Source organism: Malaclemys terrapin, chromosome 11 (assembly GCF_027887155.1).
Source record: "Malaclemys terrapin pileata isolate rMalTer1 chromosome 11, rMalTer1.hap1, whole genome shotgun sequence".
Lineage (NCBI taxonomy): Eukaryota > Metazoa > Chordata > Testudines > Emydidae > Malaclemys > Malaclemys terrapin.
Window position 1 is genome coordinate 50,195,850 of NC_071515.1, and position 24,842 is coordinate 50,220,691.

General features: G+C 41.1%; 1 protein-coding gene across 5 annotated transcripts in view; it reads right to left on the bottom strand.

Moving 5' to 3' along the window:
• The window catches only part of GPD2 (glycerol-3-phosphate dehydrogenase 2), a 119,634-nt gene that overhangs the window by 10,135 nt on the left and 84,657 nt on the right, over positions 1-24,842 (bottom strand). For all 5 annotated transcript variants that reach the window (XM_054044110.1, XM_054044107.1, XM_054044106.1 and 2 more), the window contains 6 exons: positions 24,522-24,666; positions 12,462-12,655; positions 5,812-5,946; positions 5,433-5,608; positions 4,733-4,864; positions 4,113-4,271 (listed from right to left, as the gene is read on the bottom strand). In XM_054044110.1, the coding sequence (XP_053900085.1) occupies positions 4,113-4,271; positions 4,733-4,864; positions 5,433-5,608; positions 5,812-5,946; positions 12,462-12,655; positions 24,522-24,666 (941 nt within the window). The remainder of the gene's footprint in view (positions 1-4,112; positions 4,272-4,732; positions 4,865-5,432; positions 5,609-5,811; positions 5,947-12,461; positions 12,656-24,521; positions 24,667-24,842) is intronic.

Below are 24,842 nucleotides of genomic sequence, written 5' to 3' on the forward strand. Positions count from 1 at the left end.
AAGCATGTACACAAGTCTTCACAGGATCAGGACCTAAGTTAGTTTTGAAGTTAATGGTCTCCTCCCCTGGAATACTTAAGGAATGCTGTGTTGATAATATACTGCACTATCTCACCCCCAAACAGCAATAGAGATATACTGGACCATAATGAAAATAGAGCATATAAATAGGAATGAAAAAAAAAATCACATTTAAAGATGCTACATGTGTAGTTACTGTAACGGGATGGTCTGCCCTTGTAACGGCCAAGGGTCCTGGGGCCAGTGAGTGCTGTACTAAGGCAGAACCCTGTTAAAAATAGATTAATGCCTGGCAATTTGCAAGGGATCAGGTGTTTGCCTGATAAGCACTGGATTCTGATAAGGGCTGAAAGAACTGAGGGAGGAGCACTGAAAGCAGCAGGTTGGCTCTGGCAGCAGTGGGACTCCCAGACAGGTGGCTTGTAGGACTGGGAAAGAGCTACCAGAGCTGGGGGACTGCTCCCACAATGAAGCCCTGAGGTAAGGGAAAGGGACCTGGTATAGCCATTGGATTTACGTTGAACTGTTTATTTGGTTTTTTTTCTGAAGACTGTTGGTACGACCAATAAATGACGCCTTGAGAAAAAGGGGCTGATTCAGAAACTGGGCATGGTGTCACTCCTTCCTGGGCTGGAGAGAGACCCCAGCAGTCTACACTTACAGAAACTATGTTATTTGTATTGTTGGAGAAATGGTGTGTGAACATGCAACTAAAGACTGTATCATAATGCGTATGCACAAGGGGGCAGAGAAAGGTTGCCATGCAATCTCAGTGTTGACATTTTCTGACTGTTTTGCAACCTCAGCACTCTTAACCTAATGTTTTGGACAGAATTATATTAATCCTAACACTTACTAATTTACCACAATGATTTTATTTTAAATTTAATTTCTTTTCTCTCTCTATTTTTAACCAAACCCCTTCCAGTTAGGTTACTGTAGCTATAGTCTGACAACCCTTCCCTTCCTCCTTCAGGATACATACCAAGCAAATTAGCACACATCTGTGATATAACTGCATCACTCTTTTTATGCATCCCTCTGGAAAGGCTCAGAGTCACCACAAGTCCTCCAGCTGGGAGAATTCAAATGATACTCCTGGGGGACTTCTTGCCACTGTGTGCGCGGAATTCATGTCCCTTGCAGATTTCTTTGCTTCCCCACAGAAAAATTACTTTCTGACAGGGAAGCTGCAAGACCAGTCGTGCACCACTTCCTAGCTGCACAGGTTCATCATTTCAGGCACCTGGAGCAGCCAGCGGAGAGGTAAATCACCGCAGAGCTGGAGACACCCCAGCCAGTGGCTCCTACCATGAGCCGGGATCAACTGCTAATCCTGGCTGGACTGGAGACAGGAAAGGATGGGCCTTCCTCTTCTCCTGCAAGGAGTGGCTGGGGCTGTGTCAGACGCACACCCAGAAACCTCTTCCAGCTTCAGGAAGCTCAGCATCATCTCCTGCTTTCTGCCCCCATTGCTCCTCAGCTGTGCGGGGGGTAGGGGAAGGGGTCACTATATGGGGAGCTGTTCCCCCATCCACCCAACCCCCATGCATCCAGACCTCCCATACCCAGACACCCCCACCAAGCCTCACCCCATACACCCAGAACCCCCTGGTCTTCCATACCCTAACTCCACCCTACTGAATCTCAACCCCTGCATCTGAAGCCCCCTATACCCAGAGCCCCTGCCTCCAGACCCAAACCCCTGCACCCAGTCTACCCCCACACTGAGCTTCCTGCACTCAAACTCCCATTCTGATGAGCCCCACACCTCTGCACCACCCTGAGCCCCCACATCCAGACACCCACACCACTGACCCCCAATTAGCTGCACCCAGACCCCACCCCACCAAACCCCACTCCCCAAGCACCCAGACTCCCCTGCTGAGCCCCAACCACTTTCACCTGGAAGCCCCTGCAGAGTCCCATTGCCCCTGCACCTGGATGCCCCCAATGAGCCTCTGTGCATCCAGATCTCCCCAAATCTACTGAGCTGCCTGCACCCAGATTGTCCCACACAATCCTCTCACCCCACACCTGGATCCCCACACACTGAGCCCCTCCACACTTGGATCTTGCCTGGTTAAGTCTGCCTGCCCCACACCCGGTAAGCTTGGCACAGAGGGGCAGGGCCTCAGGGTGTTTCTGGGGCAGGCCCAGGCCTTGTGCTGTGCGAGGGTCGGGTGCAGCCTCACCACTGAGTCCATGTCCCCAGGATGGGGGGTGGAGAGGCTGCAGGGTGATCTCCCACCTTCATGCACTGCCATGCTGGAGTCTCTGCATTTACAGATTGACAAATAAAACTTGCAGAATTTTAAAATATTGTGCGCAGATTTTTTAATTTTTTGGCACAGAATTTTTATTTTTTTACGCAGACTGCACTCAGGAGTAAAATGAGCTTCTTTCTGAACTTTAATACAACTTCTAACCGGCTAAAAAAGGTATCATGAATGAGTAATAGGAGGCTTTACGTTCGCTTAGGAGCGGAGAGAACTACAACATGCATGCAGGTCCTGCCCTCTTCAAGAGGTGTGAGTGAATCAAGCTCAAACCTGAGCATCCTGCTTGGATCCAGCACTATCTCTAAGTGAATGAGCCAGCCCACATTACTGCACTTTTCTTCCTGGCACTACTCCTCATGGTGCAGGCGCATTTTACAGCATTAAGTGTGTGATCCTGCAAGGTGCTGGTCACTCAGCTTCCAATGAAAGTGAAGGATGCTCACCAGGGCCGCCCAGAGGATTCAGGGGGCCTGGGGCAAAGCGAGGGAGCTGCAGCGCTTGTACTCACCCAGCGGCGGCCTGGGTCTTCGGCAGCATTTCGGCAGCAGGGGGCCCTTCAGTGACTCCGCGTCTTCGGCAGCACTGAAGGGCCCCCTGCCGCTGAAGACCTGGACCGCCGTTAGGCCAGGGCTCGCGGGGCCCTCTGGGCGGCCCTAATGCTCACCACCTGGTCCCCATGTGGACCAGGTCCCATATCGCTAAATTTCAATGGCTTCTCAGAGATGAGGGAAAGGAGAGAGAAAGATGACTTTGGGACTATTAGTGAGGCCAATAGGGGTATCAAGCCCAACTTCATCATCAGTTCACAAAGGAAGCCTTATAAGAGAGGATAAGGAAGACAAGAGGCATACAAAGAAAAAACAATGGGCAAATGCCACGCAAGCTTCCCTTCCACAGCTCTACCAACGAACAGCAGTCCTGACTTGAAACGCTCCTACTATTCAAATTTCGTGTCTCGCAAACTAACTGGCCAGATGTGCCAAATTTCATGTTGAAAAAAATGTCCACTAAGGAACAGGATGAAACCTCCAATTTTACTCTCACTTTTAAGTTAAGCAGCACAGCACTATAGATTCTGATCTATTCAGACCAGCTGGAACTGGTTTGATAGCTTTGTTTTTATAATGGCATATGCCAAAAGATCATTCTTGTGGGAAGAAAAGGGCATTTGCAATGTTCTATTAAACCAGTTTAGACATGCATTTGTTAAGATTGAAATTGATTAAGGAAAACAAGAGTAGAGCCCTGCAGCAGGATTGGGATTCTGCATGCCCCACAGGACCCACTGCCATAATAACGGGAGTGGGTTAAACATACTTTGTTGCAGGCGGGTTTGGGTGGGCAAAAAAACAGACTGTGGTAACCTGCAAGAAAACAGTATCTCTTATCAGTTTGTCATAAATAGAATTTCAGCAATGTAAAGCAAGTTTTTCTTTTTTTTAAAATAATGATTTTAATTCTTAAATTTAAGTGAAGGATAGAAAGATTTTATGTCTATTATAACAGAGGTTAAAGTAGATTTTTATATGGCTTAAGCAAGATTTGTTTTATTCTTTTAGTGGTAAAAATTGTGTCTGAATGTTTATATATATTAACCGACCATGTGGGGCTTTTTTTGGTTGTTTTGGTTTTTTCTTTGATTTTTTTTTTTAATAGCATGAGGAAATTTCTCTCTCTTGTGGGATCTGTGGAAGGGAGCAGGATAAAAATGCAAGAAACAATGCGGGAGCAGGATTTAAAAAAATAATCCTGCACAGGGCTCTACAAGAGAGTTTTAAAAAAGTTCCAGTTCTAAAGTGCCTTTTGTACCTTTTTCTTCTGTTCACTCCAGTGAAGTTCCTTCCCCATTATATCAATAATTCTTGGTAGGGCTTCATCAGCGGCTTGCACGTTCAAGAAGGCCAGCCGAGTGCGACGTGAAATCATATCCACTGCAGTGCAGGCATACTCTTTTACCCCATACATAATCTAGGATATTAGAATTGGATAAAAAGATAAAAAGAAAAATGTAAGATTCTACAGTGTTTGGACATGGGAAAAGGCTGATCCTATGTGGGAATGAGGGGAAAAAATAGCATGAAGCTTTGGTAAATGGGGCGGTAAGGTAAACAAGAGCACTGGAGGGAGCTGATATGGAACCTTATGTGTACGTGCACACAAGGCCATAATTTGCTTAAGTGATTGAAGAAAATGGGATTTGTATGAAGCAAGCCCCCCTTTTTTTGCTACAATATAAAAAAGCATCTGGGCTCACGTGTCTAAATGCTTTTAATAAAAAGTTCAGAAAAAAAAATTATTCCATGTTTTACTCAAATAAATTTATGTTTACATGCCAGATACAGTCTCCATCCCCCTCTCCTACTTCACAGGGAGGGTGACTAATAATCACCACAAATTACAGAGACAATAAGCTAGCCATTTTCACATACCTCAGCTTCAATATAAGGAAATTCAGATACAAGGCGTTTTCCAACAATAGGCCACCTCTTTCCAGTAACTTGGGCTATTTTGGCCACCTCAAAAGCCTTGTCACCATATGTAGACGCAAGGTGCTGAGCCACCTATAGAATTAAGAGCACATTTAGGGAACACTACGTCCCAGCACCTTCTGAAGCACAGCTGAATATATATAAGCTAGTCTTGTCAGTTCTCCCATAGCCTGTAATAAATAGGCTGAGGATGGTATTAGATTTTGATTGTGTGGGAGGAAACAAGTTGCGTTGTGAATACTTAGACCAGCACTAACACTACTATGCATGTATCAATGTAGCAGTGACTAATGATGCTTCAGCTCCTTTCTGCTACTGTGATCACCTCTGAAGAATAGATTTCGTTGGGCTTGAGGTGCCAAAGACCTAGGTTGTCATACACGTTTAAAAACAGAGGGCATAGCTTTGTGATTATGCAGACGCTGAAATAAAAAATGCACATGGCTTTTAGTACTCCACTAGCAAAGAAAATTTATGACTGGATTTCTCTCTGATACAATTATTTCTGCCCTGACCAAACAGTGTAGTCTTATGCCACTTTGAGAGACCTTAACACAGGCTGTGCTGCCTTTGTTTATTTATTTATTTTAATATTATTGATAACTAATACAAACACTGAGTAGAAATATAGTTGACTCACCTCACTTTCCAGTCCGTAATCTTGGACCAGCCTAATGTAAAGAGTAGGACTCCAGTCCTTAGCCCCCTGCAGTAAAAGTCCTACCGTCTTACATGGACCTGCCTTTAGGTTGTGAGCCTGGATGGCTGCATCAATGGTATCTTGTGCCATGGAGCGATAAGTTGTCCATTTCCCACCTGCAAGCAATTTGTTTTGGTAAACTAGTGGAAGTGTGTTGCATTGGCACTGGACTTCAACTAGTAAATCACTTGTTCACTACTAACTAAATAATATCACTTGTTTCTTCAAATCTGTTGTACAAACATTCACTACCTTCGACTTAATACACTGGGGAATCCTGACAAAGCCATATGAGATATCTGAAATGGATTTCCAGTACCTGCTATAGTAACAAGGCCACTGTCACTAACAGCAACAACGTGATTCCGAGATATTGACTGGGTGTCTTTAGAGCTGGGATCTGTGACAAGAGGACGAATGCCGCTCCATGCTGCCAAGACATCTCCTCTTCTCACTGTTTAGAAGCAAATAATGGCCAAACAGAATTAGAAAAAAGCCTTCAGAATTAATCAGTTTCTTATTATTTTCTGATTAAAAACAAAGATTTCATTTTCTTAAAATTACTCTGGCACAAATAATGTTTACATTTCTCCCCCCAAATTCACAGGCCAGATAGGCAAGGACAGAAGTATATGCATCCTCATGTCTTAAAACAGTGTCTGTACAATGTTATTGAAATCCTATCTAATACTCACAACCCCGTTGGGAAAGAAGTATTATTATTCCCATTTTGAAGATGGGGAAATTGAAGAACAGAGAAGCGGACGTGACTTTCTCAAGGACAAGAGAGGGATTCAGTATCAGAACCGGGTTACAATTCCAAGATTCCTGGCTCCCAGTCATGTGCTCAGACAACCTCAAATATGATGGAAATTAGGATACTTGTGATAGCCTGTGGATTTTACAATTCCAGCACACTTTTTTTTATTTCTCCCTACAAACACCCTGCTCGTTTCTTTTCACTACTCTCCTTTTACAACTATTTCTAACTGTCGCAACCTATGTGCCTGCATGGTATGTTTCACACTGACCTATTATTTAGTTATCTCATAGAAAGCTGGTCAGCAGCAACTTGTATATGCAACAGTCCACATACTAGTGCATCAAAACCACCTGGTCAACAACAGCTGAGTAACAACTGGTAACCAGAATCAAATAATTATTTGGATGATCCTCCTAATAGCTCAGCTGCTAACACAGTGATCCACTCTGCAATATTTAGGGACATCTCAGAACCTTCTTACTTTTGGGCCAGCTAGGCTAATGATGCTTTCAGCTCTCTGCACAAAGGTTACCTAGCATCTTAGCATCTTGAGGTCACCAAGACCACAATAGAAAGTCAAAGGGAAAGTGTGGGTGAAATCCTTCCCTGCCAAGCCTACACCTGTTATTTGAAAGGGGGGGAGAGGGGGAAAAACACCTGAAGTCTCATCCTGCCCCCACCAAAATATTTGTCCTGATGTGGCGGTTCAGGGAGAAACAAAGAGCTTCCCCCACCAAGTGTCCAGCATGTGAGTAACCAGGGGCTGAACTTCTCCACAAAATACTTTCATGATGTATGTAGAGATGAAATGGGGGGGGGTTCCATATCCCAGAAATCTCTCACCAGTTGAGTGGAGCTGGTGATGGTTTGCTGTGGGCAGAGAGAATTGGTCAGGTGGTTTTTTGCTAGGGTGGGGGTCAGGATAATAGTAATTTTATTTTTAAAAAGGAAAAGATGTTCTTTTCCTTGAAATCACTAGGTTCTCACACTTAAGCCCTCTATTTGTGTTCTATACCTCGAGTTAGAGTTTCCTCTGGAGTACCTCAAAGAGTCAGAGAGCCACTACAACACTGACTTTTCTTTTCTTTTCTTTTTTTTTTTTTAAACCAGAAAAGCACAGTTGGTCTCAATCAACACTGTAATTGGCATCAACACTATTTAAAATGATGCAATTGCCATTCTGCTATTTTCGCGTCTTGAGGAAACTGTTTAATTAGGAGAATGTAATGGCCATTATAAAGGAACACATTGGGCCTTTCTGAGCCCTAGATGAATTAACACCACTACTACTGTGTAGCTTTATTTTTATTTTTTTTATGCCTTGTTACATGGAAGGTGAAAGATTAAACAGGTAAATGAAAGCTCGCTTTCTCCATCTCTGTCTAAGGTGTCAGGAAGGCTGGATCCAGCAGGGACAGAAGTTGAGTGAATTTATACATCATATGACCATAATATAAAAACAAACAGCTGAGACGATATAGGGCGCCCAGTTACTGCTCTGAGAACAATCAGCACTACCACGTCTCAAAAACAAACAAACAAACAAAACTTCCAGCAGTAAAAGCTTTAAATTTTTTCCATTTAGCCTTTCAGTGGAGAGCTCCCCTCCATCACTCCTGCCCCTCTTGACTGACTTTTGTCCCTCAGGTTAACATGTTAAAATTATACATTTTGAAAAAGGAACTTATAACAACCCCAGTCTTTCCATGATACTGTTTCGCCTTGTCCCATTTCTTTATTTTAATCCCTTGATATGATAGGGCCTGTTGCTATTCCCACTGAAGTCAAGACTAAATTCCTTGGAACAGGACATCTCTTTTTCATCTTCATGCACACTTATGAAGCTATAAAAATTAATAACTACCAACAACTGATGTATCCAAGCTTCACTCCATCAAGTCACAAATTAACACTTAGCAAATTCTTCAAACAACCACCAGGGCTGCTCTCAAGACTTTAAGAATGGTTGGAGCACAAGGGTAAGTCAACCAAATGGTCTTAGGATGTTGTCCAAAAGTAGAGGTTTAACATGAAACAGGGAGCTTAAAAACCTTACTCTATGTGTTGGCTTAGGGTCTGTCTACACTAGAGCTGGTAGTGTAAATTGCAGCTTGAGGAGACATACCCATTCTAGATATAACTGAGATAGTGCGCTAAAAATAGAGCGTAGCCACAGCAGTGCAAGTTGGGGGAAGAGGTTAGCTGCCCAAAGTACCATCCATCCGAGACCCTAAATACGTACTCAGGATTGTTAGACCCTCGCACCACCAATGGCTACATCCGTATGCCATTGTGATGGGGGACACTCACCTCTCATGAGCACCTCTTGTTGGCAGAGTGCGAACCAGAAATCTTCCCTTTTCTGGTGCTCCCTGTTGGCTATTGCCAGGCAGGTCTTCAGTGGCTCATCACATGAGGGAACCCCTTCTGGGGTAACAAAGGTACAACAGGGCCTATCACAGTGCCCTGGTTCGTATCTGCAGCCCTGTCTTTGGGCTCAGTTCTCAGCCCCTTCTGGGCTATCTTTAAGTCTGTGTCTGCCCTATATAGAGCAATGTTCCCAGGGCTTTCTTCCTGGAGACTTCAATACCTGCCCTTCACTTGGTCCTCTAAACAAGCCTTATCCCCTTCTTGGGGCTCAGGCCACCCTGCCAGTGGGGGGACCCGGGCCCACCCACTACTCTGGGTTCCAACCTAGGGACCCTATAAGTAGAAGTCATGTGCTGCTTCCTATAATAGTTGCTGCTGCTGCTGCTATTCCCTGGGCCTCTTCCCATGTAGCCCCTTCCTCTTCACCCTTACCGCAGGGCTGAAGTTATCGCTTATGGAATGCAAATGTCACCAGAACCAGACTTCTGGCCCTCCCTTAAGCTACAGCCACCAGCAAGGATCACCCTTCCTTATTCCTCTGGTCCCTGCCAGAACTCATCTGCTCAAGCCCTGTAGCTACTTTTTAACTGGGCCTGCTGCACTTTGACTGCTTCCCTACAGCCTCTCTAGGCAGGCCTGAAGGACCCACCTTTACTGCTCCTTTTTTGGGGTGGGGTACCACCAGCAGGGGAATCAAAGGGCCCAGTACACCCTATCACAGTCTCCTTGAACTAGAAATTACATCTCCAGTTTGAAATGTAGTCACAGCCTTAGAAAGTAATTTAAAATACATGAGAGATTTTCCAGAGCAGTGGAATGGGCAGGGTTAGAGAATCAAAGAACAGCATTATCAGTGTCAAACATTTTACCCCACTAGACTCTAACCTGAAAAAAAGGCATCCAGAACTAGAGAGGTCCATTGTTCAAACTGGAAAAATCAAAAGGCTTGAAAACCAACCAGTAAGTTAAATCTGTGCAATGCACTCATGTCTCTGACTTCAGATGGGCATTTTCTCTTCACGCATTTAAACATGCTAGGTATCATTTTTTTCTGTCTGCATGCCTGATATTTTGTTTCCAATACACTTTTCAAAAATTCTTCTAAAATGATTGGGTTACTATCCCAAGCTCTTATCTGGACAAATAAATCTTGTGGAAGTATATCCAGGTGCACACACAGCTATGGGTTGAATGCATTTTTATTAGCAGAGCTCCAGTACTCCAACAACTTGTGCTCCAGACTAACCTCCAATATTGCTTGGGTTCTCAGATTACTATACAATGACATTAAAAGGGCCCCATCTTACATATTTCATAATCAACAAGAGTCCATGTGGTCCATATTCAACTGTCCTTCTCAGGTACAAGAGATATTGTAAGAGGATTTCAAACTTCCCATCCTCAGCACCGTTAGAGACAAAGTTATCTTGATTTTTCCCATCCTATCAGAATACATGGCCAACCAGCTAGATGTTTATCTATGCTATTTCTTGGTTCCTTGTCAGTTATTAGTATGCCCGTAAAACCAATTTTAACTTTTCAATAATAGATATAAAACCTGAAGGCATCAAATAGTAAAAATAAAAAGCCCTCGGAGGTATAACTAAATACAGCATACCCTAGCCTCTAAAAAACCATCTACTACTTTGCTTCAACCATGTGACTTATTGGTATGTCTATACGCAATTAAACACCTGAGGCTGACCTGTGTCAGCTGCCTCAGGCTCACAGAGCTCGGGTTAAGGGGCTGTTTCACTGCAATATAGATGTTTGGGCTTGGGCTGGAGCCAAGGCTCTGGGACCCCATGAAGGGGAGGATCCCAGAGCTTGGGTTCTAGCCCAAGCCCCAAGTCTACATCACAATTAAACAGCGCCTTAGCTCGAGTCAGCTGACAGGCCCAGCCACGGGTTTTTAATTGCAGTGTAGACATACCCATTGAGGCCAATTAGTGCAAGATACAAAGTCCATTCCTCTTACATACCATGGGGATGGGAGCACTATGAATGCCTGCAGTAGGTGACATACAGTTAGAGAAGTACACCTGCATAGTGCATTGATAACCGTATAAGGAATCTGCACAGGCAGCCTGAATTTTTCCATCAGTCCGCAAAGCCATATTTTTTGTGATGTAGACCTTGCATCTTTTTTAATTACTGTAATTAAAAGATGTTCCACATTATTTTTTATAATATATAAAATACCAAATTATTTAAAAATGCCAAGTTATAACAAATTTAATCTCTTTTCAACACAGGTTTAGCATAGATCATATCTGTTTATACCATTAGATTATTTATTTTCAAAACCACAAGTAGATTCTATAATCATTTCACTTTTTAAATAAAACATGAGAACAGTAGAGGCTTTTATAAAACTTAATTGTGTTGCTTATTAAATTTACAAAGGAAAAAATTGACTGATTTGTTTTATGATGAAGAATTTTGGGGTATGTTTTTAAGATTCTGCTTTCACATGACTGATAACTGAAAATCGATAACATACTATAAAAATATCCCAAAAGAGCACTGAATAGATTTAAGAATCGATGTTGCTCTGCCAGCATGTTTAACCCGCCAAAATGAAGTGCTAATCACAGAAATAAGATACCATATTACATTTATAAACTAAAGAAACTAGAAAAAGCAGCATGTGTGACACTATAATTAAATAGTTGGAACACATCCAAGCCTGTGTAAGTTGATAACCCTGGCACTGTCTCTGGCAGCAAAAAAGCAGGTCTGCAGTGAGTTGATACGGCCAGCACAGTTGTTAATTCAATAACAGGCAATCTATAAACACTGCTAATTGCATACGTGAAAAACAGCATGCACCTAGGTGGGTTTCCTTCAAAAGCTTTAAACACTCCAGAAAACTACTTTTGTGAAATACCTTGCAAAAATTCTGTCCTATTCAATACTCTGAGCCATAGCTTAGTTCAACCAACCACCTGCCTGGCACGCCACATCATTCTGATTAACTTCTGCTCAAGAGATTTGATGGTACATTTTTTGGATAGATCATTTTTCTTAACTTGATACAAAAACAGAACTATCAATTTACCCATTTCAGGGAAGAATAAACAAGTAAGCTAGAGTTTTCAGCCTCTGGATAGAAGGCTTCCTAAATCTAACTACAAGACACTGTTACATTCCCAGCAGGCAGAGTGCTTTTCAGATTTACTTTAATATCTCTGCTAACGCAAACGTTTTCACAAAATCATTTTAAAAACAACGGTGAAGGGGACAGGATGGCTAAAGGGTTTGGTAATGAGATAGGAAGCCTTTCAACTCTAAACCACCAATCTGAATGCAAACAGGTCATTCCCATCTGAGTGCCCTATATCAAACGAACCTCCCAAGCAATCACTATTCTATTTTTAAAAATTCGCTTTTAGCTCTTAATCCCTCCCGCCCCTGAACTGAAAACTGACCATATTGGATACATGCCAATTTTTTTTTTTTTTTAAAAAGGCAAATATTAAGGACAAAGTGGTAAAAAAATACAAACCAGAATTAAGACTTTGGAAGAGTCAAGAACTGTTTCTAGACAAAAAGTTGGTTGAGGCTGGTCAATAAACTCACGCTTTGACGCTGGATGTACCCTCAAGTGTTCCACATCTTCCACCACAACAGTGTATGAAGGGTACATCTGACAAAGCAGTAATTGCATTACCCTGGAATGTTGGTAAGTATGACCTTTATGTCACAAAGTCCCAAAATACCAAAAGCATGGTAAATCAAATCACGCAAAACTTTAGTGATAGCATAGTTTCACTTTCAGACATTGCAGACACAACAGCACCCCTCCCGTCAAAAACAAAGCTCGTTAAATTTACCTTCAACATCACAACTCAGATAGTTGCGCACTTCAGTCAAAATAAAGTTAATATCTTCCTCTGTAGGTATTGGGTGAGGTGTGACCTCAGTTGGAGTGTCTGTGGTTCCAGCAATAGTCATCTTTTCCCACGGCAGGAAGAAAATCACTCGTCCGTCACTAGTGGCTGGGTCAAGTAGCCCCATGTTATCGGGGCTGGAATAAAGACAGGTTATTCATTTTCAAGTTCTGACATCAAATAAAGTATCTAGTTTATTGACAAAATCATTCGTCACTAGAATGAATTAACTGACACTGTTTTTAGTCAAACAGAACTGCAAATGAAGTTTTGTTATGTTCTTAGGCCAAGATTTTCCTAAGTGGCCAATGATTTGATCTTTGTGTGTCTTTATTTCTAAGTCTCCAACTAGTCATGTTCAAGTAGGGTTACCATATTTCAGCAAGCAAAAAAGAGGACGGGAGGAGCCCTGCCCTAGCCCCGCCCCTGCCCCTCCCACTTCCCGCCCACCCAGAACCCCCAACCCTCCCCCCGTTCCTTGTCCCCTGACTGCCCCCTCCTGGGACCCCTACCCCTAACTGCCCCCCCAGGACTCCACTCCCTATCTAAGCCTCCCTGCCTCTTGTCCCCTGACTGCCCCAACCCTTATCCACACCCCCACCCCAGACAGACCCCTGGGACTCCCACGCCCCATCCAACCACTCCCCACCCCCTGACAGCCCCCTCCAGAACTCCCAACCCATCTAAACCCCTCTGCTCCCTGACCCCTGACTGCTCCGATCCCTCTTCCCACCCCTGCCCCTTGACAGTTCCCCCCCAGAACTCCCAACCCCCCATCCCCCTGCTCCTTGTCCCCTGACTGCCCCCTCCTAAGACCCCCCCAACTGCCCCCCAGGACCCTACCCCCTACCTGTACCCTGACTGCCCAAAACTTTCTCCACTCCCCTCAAAAAGCCCCCCTCTGAACTCCCGACCCCCCCCCGTTTCTTGACTCCCCCCTCCAGAACCTCCCTGCCCCTTCTCCTGCCCCCTGGCCCCCTTACCCTGCTGCTCAGAACAGAGTGTTGGGCTCTGTGCAAGCCGGACACGTGGCTGCGCTCCCCAGCACAACACAAAACCCGGTCCCTGGCCCTGCACAGTGCTGCCGGAGATGGGCTGCAGGGGAGAGCTGCTGGCTCAGAATGCAGGGCGGATCCGGCTCCTCTACAGCTGCTCCTGAGTCCAGCCCGGGACTTCCCTGCAGCCCTCCCAGCCGCTCACTCTGCTCTGCCGGGGAGGGGGGAAATCCCGGACATTGTGAGTTATTTACAAATTCCCCCCGGACGCTATTTTTAGCACAAAAAGGAGGACATGTCCGGGTAAATCCGGACGAATGGTAACCCTATGTCCAAGGAACTTGATTTTCAAAAGAGTGGTGGGGAAATCACGCTCTTAAAAAAAAAAAATTCAGGCTCCAGGCATCTCTCAAGTTGAGCCCTCAAAAGCACGAGTCACTGCTGAAAATCTTGGCCATAAGGGTTTTTTTTTATTTAAAAAATTGTGAATTTTAAGAACAGTGATGTGAGAGAGATGTGGTACAAACTGAATACCTTAGGTAAGATTTTTAAAGCAAAGAATGGATAATGAATAAATACTATGCAAATAAGGTAAGGTGAAAAACAAAGGGTTGGGGAAGAACCATGAAATGAAGCTTCCAATTATAACAAATACAAATGAGCTCCAGTATGTCTGCAAGGAGACAGATTTAATACAAAGTTATTGCTTTGTGTGTATTTATAACTTCTTTGCTACTTACAATTTTAGCACGAGGTTGATGAACTTGTAGGATATATAAAAAGTGCAAAAAAGTGCACACTGTTCCCTTATATTTACTATAAAGATTTACTTTATTTACAGTAAGGAGCCTATGATTCATAGAAATATTTTCCTTGCAAGTATAACATAACTGATTTTATTAGTGAAAAGGAAAGAAAGGAGCTAAAATGTAAGACAAAAGGAAAGTAACATTAGAAGTCTTGTCTGTACTTTGAGACCAAAACTTCTAAGGAAGTTATCATAGTAGCCAGTTACACAACTGTGAGCCTAATCTAATCTCCCAGTAAGCACCTTAAACCAAGCAGCTAAATGCAAGTTTTTGGCACTATCTTCTTTTAGTATCTATGTTTGTCAGTTATATGTTGGTGAGCTCTGTATTTCAAGACCCAAAACTCAAAGAAACTGCCTGAAAACAACTTTTCGCTGTTGACATTTTGAAACATGAGCACTCATTCCCACCCTTTTCCTGATTCAAGAACCAGGTGACAGTGAAACCACTTTCACTGTATTTCAGTTTATTTTTAATGAAAATCTTCCATAACAAAATATTAGTGTAACATAATTAGCTAGACAGGGGTTGTCAACTTTTCAGAAGTGGTGTGCCAAGTCTTCATTTATTCACTCTAATTTAAGGTTTCGCATGCCAGTAATACATTTTAACCTTTTTATAAGGTCTCTTTCTATAAGTCTATAATATATAACTAAACTATTGTTGTATGTAAAGTAAATAAGGTTTTTAAAATGTTTAAGAAGCTTCATTTAAAATTAAATTAAAATGCAGAGCCCCCCGGACCAGTGACCAGGACCTGGGCAGTGTGAGTGCCACCGAAAATCAGCTCACATGCCGCCTTCGGCACGCATGCCATAGGTTGCCTACTCCTGAGCTAGGAGGTACATACCTTGCTAGTGCTGCATTACTCATATTAGGACACTCAGATGTAGTTTGAATAAGGAAGAATACTTGGTAATAATTTAGGATTCCAAAATGAAGTATTTGGTTACATTATAATGTTGTTGAATATATATCATTTAATATTTTTCACATTAAAGAGGGTCATTATTGTATCAAATGAAAATTAAAGTCCAGGCTTACTGCTATTCCCCCTTCTTCATATATCTCTATGATTCAATTGACTGATATTGCCGATATTAAGTGGATGCAATTTCATGTATTAGAACTTTTCTGCTTGAATTTGTATGTGAACGCTTATAAATTAAGGGGGTGGTGAAGTGAGATGAAATGTCAGTATTTCAAAATGCTCAACCTTGATAGGGGATCATCAAGCAGAGTCTTAAAACGTATGGTCTTGATATATAGAATCCACAAAAACCTTTTATGGACCCTAAAGCAAGGTTGACCAGGGTGGCTGCTGGTTTACTTTTATTTCCATGAAAGTCACAAAAGGCCCTGATCCAAAGACTATTGAAGTCGATGGGAAGACTCACATCAATTTCAATAGGCTTTGGTTCAGGCCCTAAGAGTTGCAAGTACTAGACACTTCCCATACCTTAAATCCATATTCAGTCACTACTAGTTGTTAATTGAAAGTCAAGACCAAGGTTTTGTTTAAAGCTTCCATAAAATGGATAGCTAACACCAGAAGCATAAAATATTTCCCAAATTCTAGTGCAAAGACTAATTTCATTTCAGTATTCAGAGAACAATTTTGATATACTTTTTATATTAATATTTTTCATTAATTCATGCTAGGATCAGTACACAGACAGGAAAAATAAGTAAAAATGAATAGCTCTGTGTGTAAGGAATTTTGATCCACCTACTATTTGCAGGTATCCAATTTTTTAAAAAATTGGATGACCTTTATCATTTGAAAATCAAAATATCTAGGGTCAAACTAAAAAAGATTTCTAACTATGGTAACTGGTCAGAAGTAACATTTTAAAAATAGGCATATGACTACTTTGATAAAGCGCCCTGCCCTTTTCATTAATTTTTATTAAAAGGAGAAAGGAAAGTTGGACTTTCATTTACAAGACCCCTTTCCCCCCCCCCCCCCCCCCCCCCATGAAGCACCTGCTATCTGCTGAGCATTTGTAAGCTGAAATACTTCTAGTGCTTACTGGGAGACCTTGCTGTATGCAACTTCTCTTACATACAAATTAAGAGCCAGGCCCTACATAAAATATGCCCAGAACTGTGTACAGAATTCTATTAAGCATTTGTCCATCATGCTCTTCAGCTAAAGACCCTAGCTTGGTTATGGGGCATTCAGAAACAAAACCTTTTTGCTAAACCTGTAATGTGATGCAACCTCCTATTGTTTGTGTACCTGTCTTCTACAATTGTGCTTTCTCTTCCCTTAATTGTTATGAATGCTTCTTTTGATTTTTGTATTAAAGATGAAAAGAATTGTTCATAGAAAGCTATTGTCTTATACAAGTACCGCAAGAAAGTATGGCAGATATAAAAGATATGCCATTTCAGCAGAGTTGAGGTAATATAGGTTGCATTACAGTAAATTGATAGATTATAAAAGCTATATCAGTGACTTAATTAGTTCATCCCATTCACTCCATCTTTCTTCCACTAGTTCATCTGCCAATCAATCAGTAAGTTGTCCCATTTCTCTTCATTCTCTTACTCTAGTAACCATATTTTTGATAAATTGCAACAGAGAATGCCAGATTTTCAGCCAGCAGCCTCTACTTGTCCATCCAAACTGGGCCCACTAGGGTTAATGAGCTTTCTTGGTGTGAATGCTAACACCAGTGTGTGAACGTGTGAAAGATTATTTGAAAGGCAAATTACACAGAATTTGTAGCAGGTGTCTGCATAGGGACAATCTGGAGCATCATCACAGGGAGGCAGAGTGCAACCTCAGATAAAAATACACACCAACCAAGATTTTTTAAGGGGCGTGGGACAAGACTTTTTTTTTTTTTATTAAATGACACTGTTGCCTTCCATTGATCATTAGCAGATATTCGGGCCTCACAGATCAGCTTCCCAGGGGAGGAGAAATCAGTTATGTGGATTCTGGGAATATGCTAAATATAACTTGTTTTGTTTACATACATAGACCAGTCCAGGAACAGAGGTGGTCACAAACAGCATGCAGGCTTTTTCCAGGAACTCAGCCCAAACACAAATGCCTGTTTCCCCAAGGAGAAACTGTGTCATGAATTGACTTTATCAGAGACCAAGGCAGAGAGCAAACTGTCCCACTGCTTCCACAGCTCCCAGAACTTTGAACAATAAAACTAATATCACATAGCATGTCTTTCCAAGATTGGACATTTGCTAGCACGCTTGCAAAAAATAACTTGGATAACTGTAACAGTGCTAACTAGCAGCAGCATCTAGTTAGTGTTATCTAACAACATTATGATCAGTATGGACCTTGTATAATATGCACTTTCCAGGTGCATCGTTTTAAATCAGATTTGATTAAAATCAAAAGGCCTGGCAAAATAGTGAATAAAAATAAATGTTTGAAAAAGGTGCAAGCGAGTGTTGGTCAAACTAAGTTTCAAGAAGAATGTTTTATATGTGAGAGTTCAGGGTCAGTTGGTCAACATGAAATTAAATGTCTTTACCCATGTCATATACATGCAGCAATCAATGCTACTCTTCTCAGCTGAAACACAATCTTGTTTGACATACAGATATAATGCCACTAGACCCACTCTTAAAAATATAAATGTGTGTACGTGTGCCTATTATATATATTTGAGAACAGATCTTTTAATCTTAAAAAGCCAGAAATGGGAATACTCCTGTGAGTAAAGTTACTCCAGTGCAAGTGTTTGCAGGAATGCACCCAAAGACTACACCTAAAAAAAGAAAAAAAAATCTGGCTAGACTAGTGGTTATACAATTTCTGGACAGCCTTTTGAATAGAGAATACGACAGTAACCTAAGACTAGATGACCTCTTGAGGTCCCTTCCAACTCTGATATTCTATGATTCTATGATTCTAAAATGAAGGTAAAAGTGTGTACCTTTTTTATCATATACCTGAAAACTATAGCAAAGGAACAGGAGTTTCATGAGCTTTTTTTATTTTTTTAAACTGAGTATAAAAAGCCACTTTGCCTACTAACTCCATCAATGCTGGGCTAGATTGCCTTCTGAATCTGTACAGGAAAATACCACTAAAGTGAACAGGAATTATGTCTGCATGCATTGAAAACACATGGAAGTTGCATTTATTCACAGTTGCTATTAAAATAAAACTCAAATGGCTTCCTTGGACTGGAAATGTTATATAAGACTTAGCTCTGAGGTAGCTTAATTTTTAGAAAAGGTGTGGCTTATATTTAGCAGGTGATCTACGCTTGTCCTGAGAGAACAGATACTTTTTTTGTTTCTGCATATGCCCTACAATTAGTTGTGGAGAATGGGGAGGAAAGGAAGCAGGCATTAGAAACTCCTAGAAATCAAACAAAACAGGTTAGTCTTGAAGGTTCCAGCCTTGAAATGGCTAAAGAACAAAGGTGGGGAGAAGTATTTGGGAGGCAAAACACCACTAAATAAATAGGCAAAAAATATGTTAAAGGTGAGTATAAAGATAGGGAACGGCTTATTGTGGAATTGTCTCTATAACAAAGCACAATGGATGACCTTGTAATTAAGGCCATGTTGGAACTAAGGCTCAGGAAATGTGGGTTCAGTTCCCAGTTCTGCCACAAATTTCCTGTGTGAACTTGGATAGGTCTTAACTGTGCCTCAAGTGCCCATATGTAAAACAAGAATTATCATAAAGCTTCCTTTCTCCCACCCTTTGCCTATCTTGTCGATTCACGCTCTTCAGGCCAAGGACTATCTGTTTATACAGTGCCAAGCAGAGTGGGAAGATTCTCTCAATTGGGGCCTCAATGGGTATGTCTATACAACATTTTGGAGCCTGCAGGAACAAGCCTCCCAGCCCAGCTCGATGAACCTGAGCTGGTGCTAAAAATAGCTGTGTAGACAGCACTTCGAAGTGGTGGATCAGGTTGGAGCTCAGGTTCTGAAAGCCCACCCCTTTCCCTGGGCTTCAGAGCCCGAGCTCCAGCCAAAGCCTCAACTTCAAAGCACGGTTTACACAACTATTTTTAGAACACTAGTGTGAGCCCTGTTAGCCCAAGTCTGTCAACCTGGGCTGGGAGACTCACTGCTACGGGCTGTATAGATGTACCCCATGTGCTACTGGAATGCAAATGAGAGGTTGGAGTTTAGGGTAGGAATTTCTTTTTAAAAGAACTTCGAATAAGAGTTGGTGCCTAACTCCCTTAGGCTCTTTTGAAAATCCCACACCTAATTACTAAAACAGAAAAAATAGCTATATTGGCACATGAAGGATTCTTTAAATATCCTGGAAACCAAAACAAGAGCCAGGGAAGAGCGAGGAGCTTTCATTGGGGTGGCAAAGTAAAGACTTGACTCTGAAGAAAACAGAGGAACTAAATTGTTTTTTCCCTTCTGAATCTGTACCTGATCATGAAAAGACCTCCATGGAGGATGCAGATGGAAGGAAACAAACAAAACAAGGTTTAGCAACTATTTAATTAAGATTAATCTAGACAAAGAATTGGTTAGACATGAGTTACCTCCATAGGAGATGCATAACATTAGACAGCCACAAGTTGAAGTGTTAATTATTTTGAGAAAGGCTACACAGATTATGAAAATATTGGAAAAAAATAGTTTTCAATATTTAGGAAAAAGTTGAAAATTACACACCTTCAAGCTTACATATCTAGCATCTATATTGAGATATTTATAGACAGTTTAAGGATACATTTGGAGAAGTACAGTTTAATAGGAGTGAGTCAATATGGATCTGTGAAGGGTAAATCACATCCAGACAAATGATTAATTTTTAAAATGAAAAAACTATTGATTTAGAGAAAGGGGAATCTAGAGATTTAATATACAGTATCAGAATATTCAGAAAACTTTCAAAAAAGTTTCAGGTGATAAATTAATGAATAAAGTTTGTAAATGTGGTTTGGGTAATAGATTGTTAAAATGGGTAAAGAACAGGTTAGAAATAAGCTAACTAGCACAGAGTTTGGGTTACAAGGTGTGTATCCTTTGTGGAAACTGGAACCAATACTCTTTAAAAATGTGAATTCATGAGTTAGATTGTTGCATTTGCAGATGATAGTAACAGATTCAAGAAAGACAGAGTGATTTGGATACAAGTCAAGAATGGACCCAGAAAGGATACCATATATGGTGATACACATCAGAGTGCAAGGAACTAGAAACAGAGGAAGACGGAGGATGCACTAGATATACAAATGAAGAATGACAGAACAACATGATTAAAGATGAATTAAGCTGGTGCAATATAGCTAATGGTAGAAAGACTTCATTTGCCCTATCGTCACTATTGAGCAGATGGACAGGAACTGAAGAGAACGAAGAGTAACAGAGGGAGTGGGAAAGACTTAGAGACATGCAGAATCTTCTTTGAATCCTTATACTCTCTTATCCACCACATGAAGTTCAAGCATCAAGAATTTTCATAACCCAGCTCCAACCTGCTTATTCACTTCTCCTATCTCATGCCCCACCTCCAATACACTTTTTCAATTATACCAGCCTTGACCTGCCCCATTTGACTGCTTCTCTTGCAGCAATCTGCCAAGCTTCCCTCTGTGCATGGAACATTCTTCTTAAAACAATTCAGAACACCACCTTCTCTTACTTCAGATCTCCCAAGACCATAATGCCTACAAAAAAACCCAGTCAGCTGATGGCTAGGTGGAGGGGCAGATGGAAACCGTTTGTATTTATTGTTTAAAATACTGCATGTATTTTATCCCACGCCAACACCTTTTATGTTGCTTGCCTTCTTAAATGTTACTCTTCAAAGCGGCAACTGGGTCTTTCTATCTGAGTGGACAGTATTTAACAAGCTGTGGTTACTATCCTAATACAAACAAAATAAATAATAATGCTGAAGTTTGACAGGAAAATCTTGATTAAGCATATGCGCAAACAGGTGGCATATCAAATGTAATGTGTAAGCATAAAATAATGTATTTAGGTACAAAATGCAAAAATTAAGTAAAGTTTAAATAGCAGTAGCATAGAACAGCAGGGTGTGAAATGGGTCTGGGTTTGTCAATAGAAATAATATTTAAATACCTTATCCACTGTGCAGCTGAAGTAAAAAAAGCTATTAAGATATTTCCCTGTTTCAACAAGGGCCTCTAAATCCAAGAATATCCTGCAGTATCTTTATAAAGCAATTCATACATTCCAAGGCCAGAAGGGACAACTGTGAATATCTAATCTGATCTCCTGTACAACACAGGCCATAGAACTTGCCCAAAATCATTCTTGATTCAGCGATTGGACCACACCTGGAGTGTAGTGCTGAGTTTTGGTTACTTTATGCAGAGAACAAAACAGTTAAATTGGAGAGTAAGCATATATGAAACCGATGTTAACTGAAATATGAAGAAACTTTCATATGAAGAAACAACAACAAAACTGGAATTATTTAGTCTTAAGAGAAGACCACTAAAATATGAAGAAATTAAACTAGCTAAAGGTTACAAAATTAAGTCTAGTGATTTGAGGTCACTAGACAAACCAGAACTATCTATTCTCTCCAGGCTGTAGGGGGATTAGGTTTTCAGTCAAGAGGCAATACCTGTAATAATTTAAGAAGATAGTATATTATAAATAGAGTGGAACGAACAGATAAATGGAATAGACTTCCAGTGGAGGCAGAGGAGTAAAATAGTATAAATGCAATTAAACAAAAACATGATGACTATAAGAATTTTAATAAGTTTAGTGGTGCTTGGGTTTAATATATGGTAAATTTAAGTTAAAATGGTATTAGGTGGGAGCTGAGAATAACTAATGGCCTTTTGGGGGGTTGGGAGGACATCTGTGACAAAAAAAGAAAACTATAATTAGAATTTGTAAGAAAACTTAAAAATATATAAGAAAACAGACAGTTCGAGACAGGAGGTGGCTATGGCCCACACAACACACGTAGTTTAAATCCTGTCTCCATCTCCACAGACAACAGCAGCAGAAAAAACAGTGACACTTACATATAATACACGTACATAAGGGAGAGTGTGAGAGAGACATACTGTAGCTACTTGTGTAAGGACATGAGTACTAAGAATAGAATTAATGAGAGGAGGAATACTATTGAGAGGAGACTATTAATGAAGAGTATCAAAATGTAAGAATCCACTAGGAAATAACTGCATTGTGTTAACATTAAATTAATCAAACCTTATCTACATTTAGACATAAAAGGCTTTTACCTGATTACTACAAGACTACACAAAAATTTTTATAAAGGAGGTTACCAATGAAGAAAGTGGTTGCAATGAAATGACATATCTTCTCCATTAAGCAGCATTCAATTGGCACTCATAGTAGAGACTTGCTGCTAATTTATGTGTACAATTAAGATTAAATTTTATTAATATTTTTCTCTTATGGAGACTGTTCCTTGGCCTTCTTAAAGTGAAATCAATGTAGTTTTAACTAATCAGTGGTATTGTGGAGGGGTTATGTGTGGGTAGACACTATTTTACAGGTAAAGAAATGCCCACACTGACATACGCTGAGGAACAGAGTTGAATAAAGGAACTTTCTAAATTACACAGATTCAAACCACTCTGTTTATTATGTAATAAACGGACTGTATCCTTGCCCAAACACAAAACTTAACATTAAAAATTTAAAAAAAACTTCTGCTTCCAGGCCCTCTTCTCAAAGAAGAAAGGCAGCTGACTTCATACACATGCTCCTGATATGACATTAGAAAGCATCCTCTGCATACACTTATGCACTTACACAGAGAAAAGAAAGAGGACCTTGTAGTTACTGCATACAACTTGGAGTGAAGAGATCTGGGCTCTAATCCTGAATCTGTCATTGAATGTGTGTGTGTCAACTTCACCAAATCAAACTCAAGTGGTTTACAGTGTTCAGATGGAAGGCAATACAGAAATGCACAATATCAAACTCATCCCGGCCCTGTTATCTGATTAAGGAATAGGTGGATTTCTATAAGGTGCATGACTTCAGATACGTGGGAAATATGACCCTCATTTTATAAGGTTCATACTGCTAAGTAATTCAAATAAGCAGCAGTACTGAGCCTTGCTAAGTACTATGGTAGGAAAAGAACTGGGAGTGATTGGAAGTACACTCCTTGGTACCAAATGCTCATATCTCAGCTCCAACAGTCACTGTTTTCTAGATTAAAAAGTCACAGTCTTAAAGGTGCCACAGGACCCTCTAACAGAAGTATTAAGCTTTCGTGGGTAAGAACCTCACTTCTTCAGATGCAAGTACTGTTTTCTAGATGGTTCCAGGATTCATTGCACTGAGGCAACAGTCCCAAAAGTGGGAGAGAGAATTCTCAATGCAGATAAAAAGTAGCTCAGTTTTATGGGACTGGTGTCCCTAAACAGCAGCAGCAAAATCCACAGGTGAATTAGAAGTAAGGGCAAATTCTCTGCTGGTGTAAATGGGAACCTCTCCACTGACTTCAATGGAACGAATTCCATTTACATCAGCAGTGAATTTGATCCTAGATATAGCTCAGATCCACAAGGATTCCTTTAAACCTCAGAGTCCCCCACTGGGCTCGTTATGATTCCTTCCCAAGAGGGACTACCTTGCTGTCCCCATTCCCTCCAATCAACTCCTCAATATTTCCCAAATAAAAACTTTGTCATATTGCCACTTTGCCCCCACAAGCAACAGACCAGAAACCCAAAAGGTTCCTACTCTACTAGTGTGCTGGTTAATTTATGATTTTAAATGCACACTGTATTTGTATAAACTGGCCCCAGTCATGTTAAAACTATACTCTTAGAAGGGCAATTTATTGGCAGTTCTAGCCACTGCAGAGTCTTTAACGCTACACAAACTCAAGAGTGGAATTTTCTATGTGAAAGACGCAAACAAATATCATCAAAACTTTATGTCGTAAGAGGTTTTATATATTACTTGCCCCTAAAATCAGTGAAGTCAGCTCTAGAATTCACTTAAAAAACAACGAACCGCCCCCCCAAAACTGCAGTCAATACTTCAGTTTCAGTGGGAATTTGCCCTAGTAAATCTTGATTAAGTAGTACACGATTTGGTTCTTTTTGAGTAGGATAAAACTGTTTTCCTAGTAGGCACAGTGCCAGAATCCTGTGCATTCAAGCAGTACCATAAAAGCTGCAAATGTATCTCTACCACCTTACTCATTATAGACACAAGAAGAGATTGTTACAAATGGGCTATGCTTTGAATATCGTTACCTGTAATAACCAGGCATCACAATATGCACGCCTGCACTTGGCTGACAGATGTTTGATACTTCCTGATCATCCATTTTGCGCACAGAGTCTGTGAAAGGTCCTGTAGCATTGATAACACATTTGGCTTTGACATCAAATTCCTGCCCTGTGAAAGAACACAGCATCAATCACGTACCCCATTTGTTTCGCTGTTCACTGACAATCTGGACTATTAATTTATCTATTCACTTAACCTATTGTAAAGTATATTGTGTCACTCTAGAGGTCCCAAACAGCTGGAATTAACAACAAATATTTCTTTTTTAAAAATTAATGTCAAAT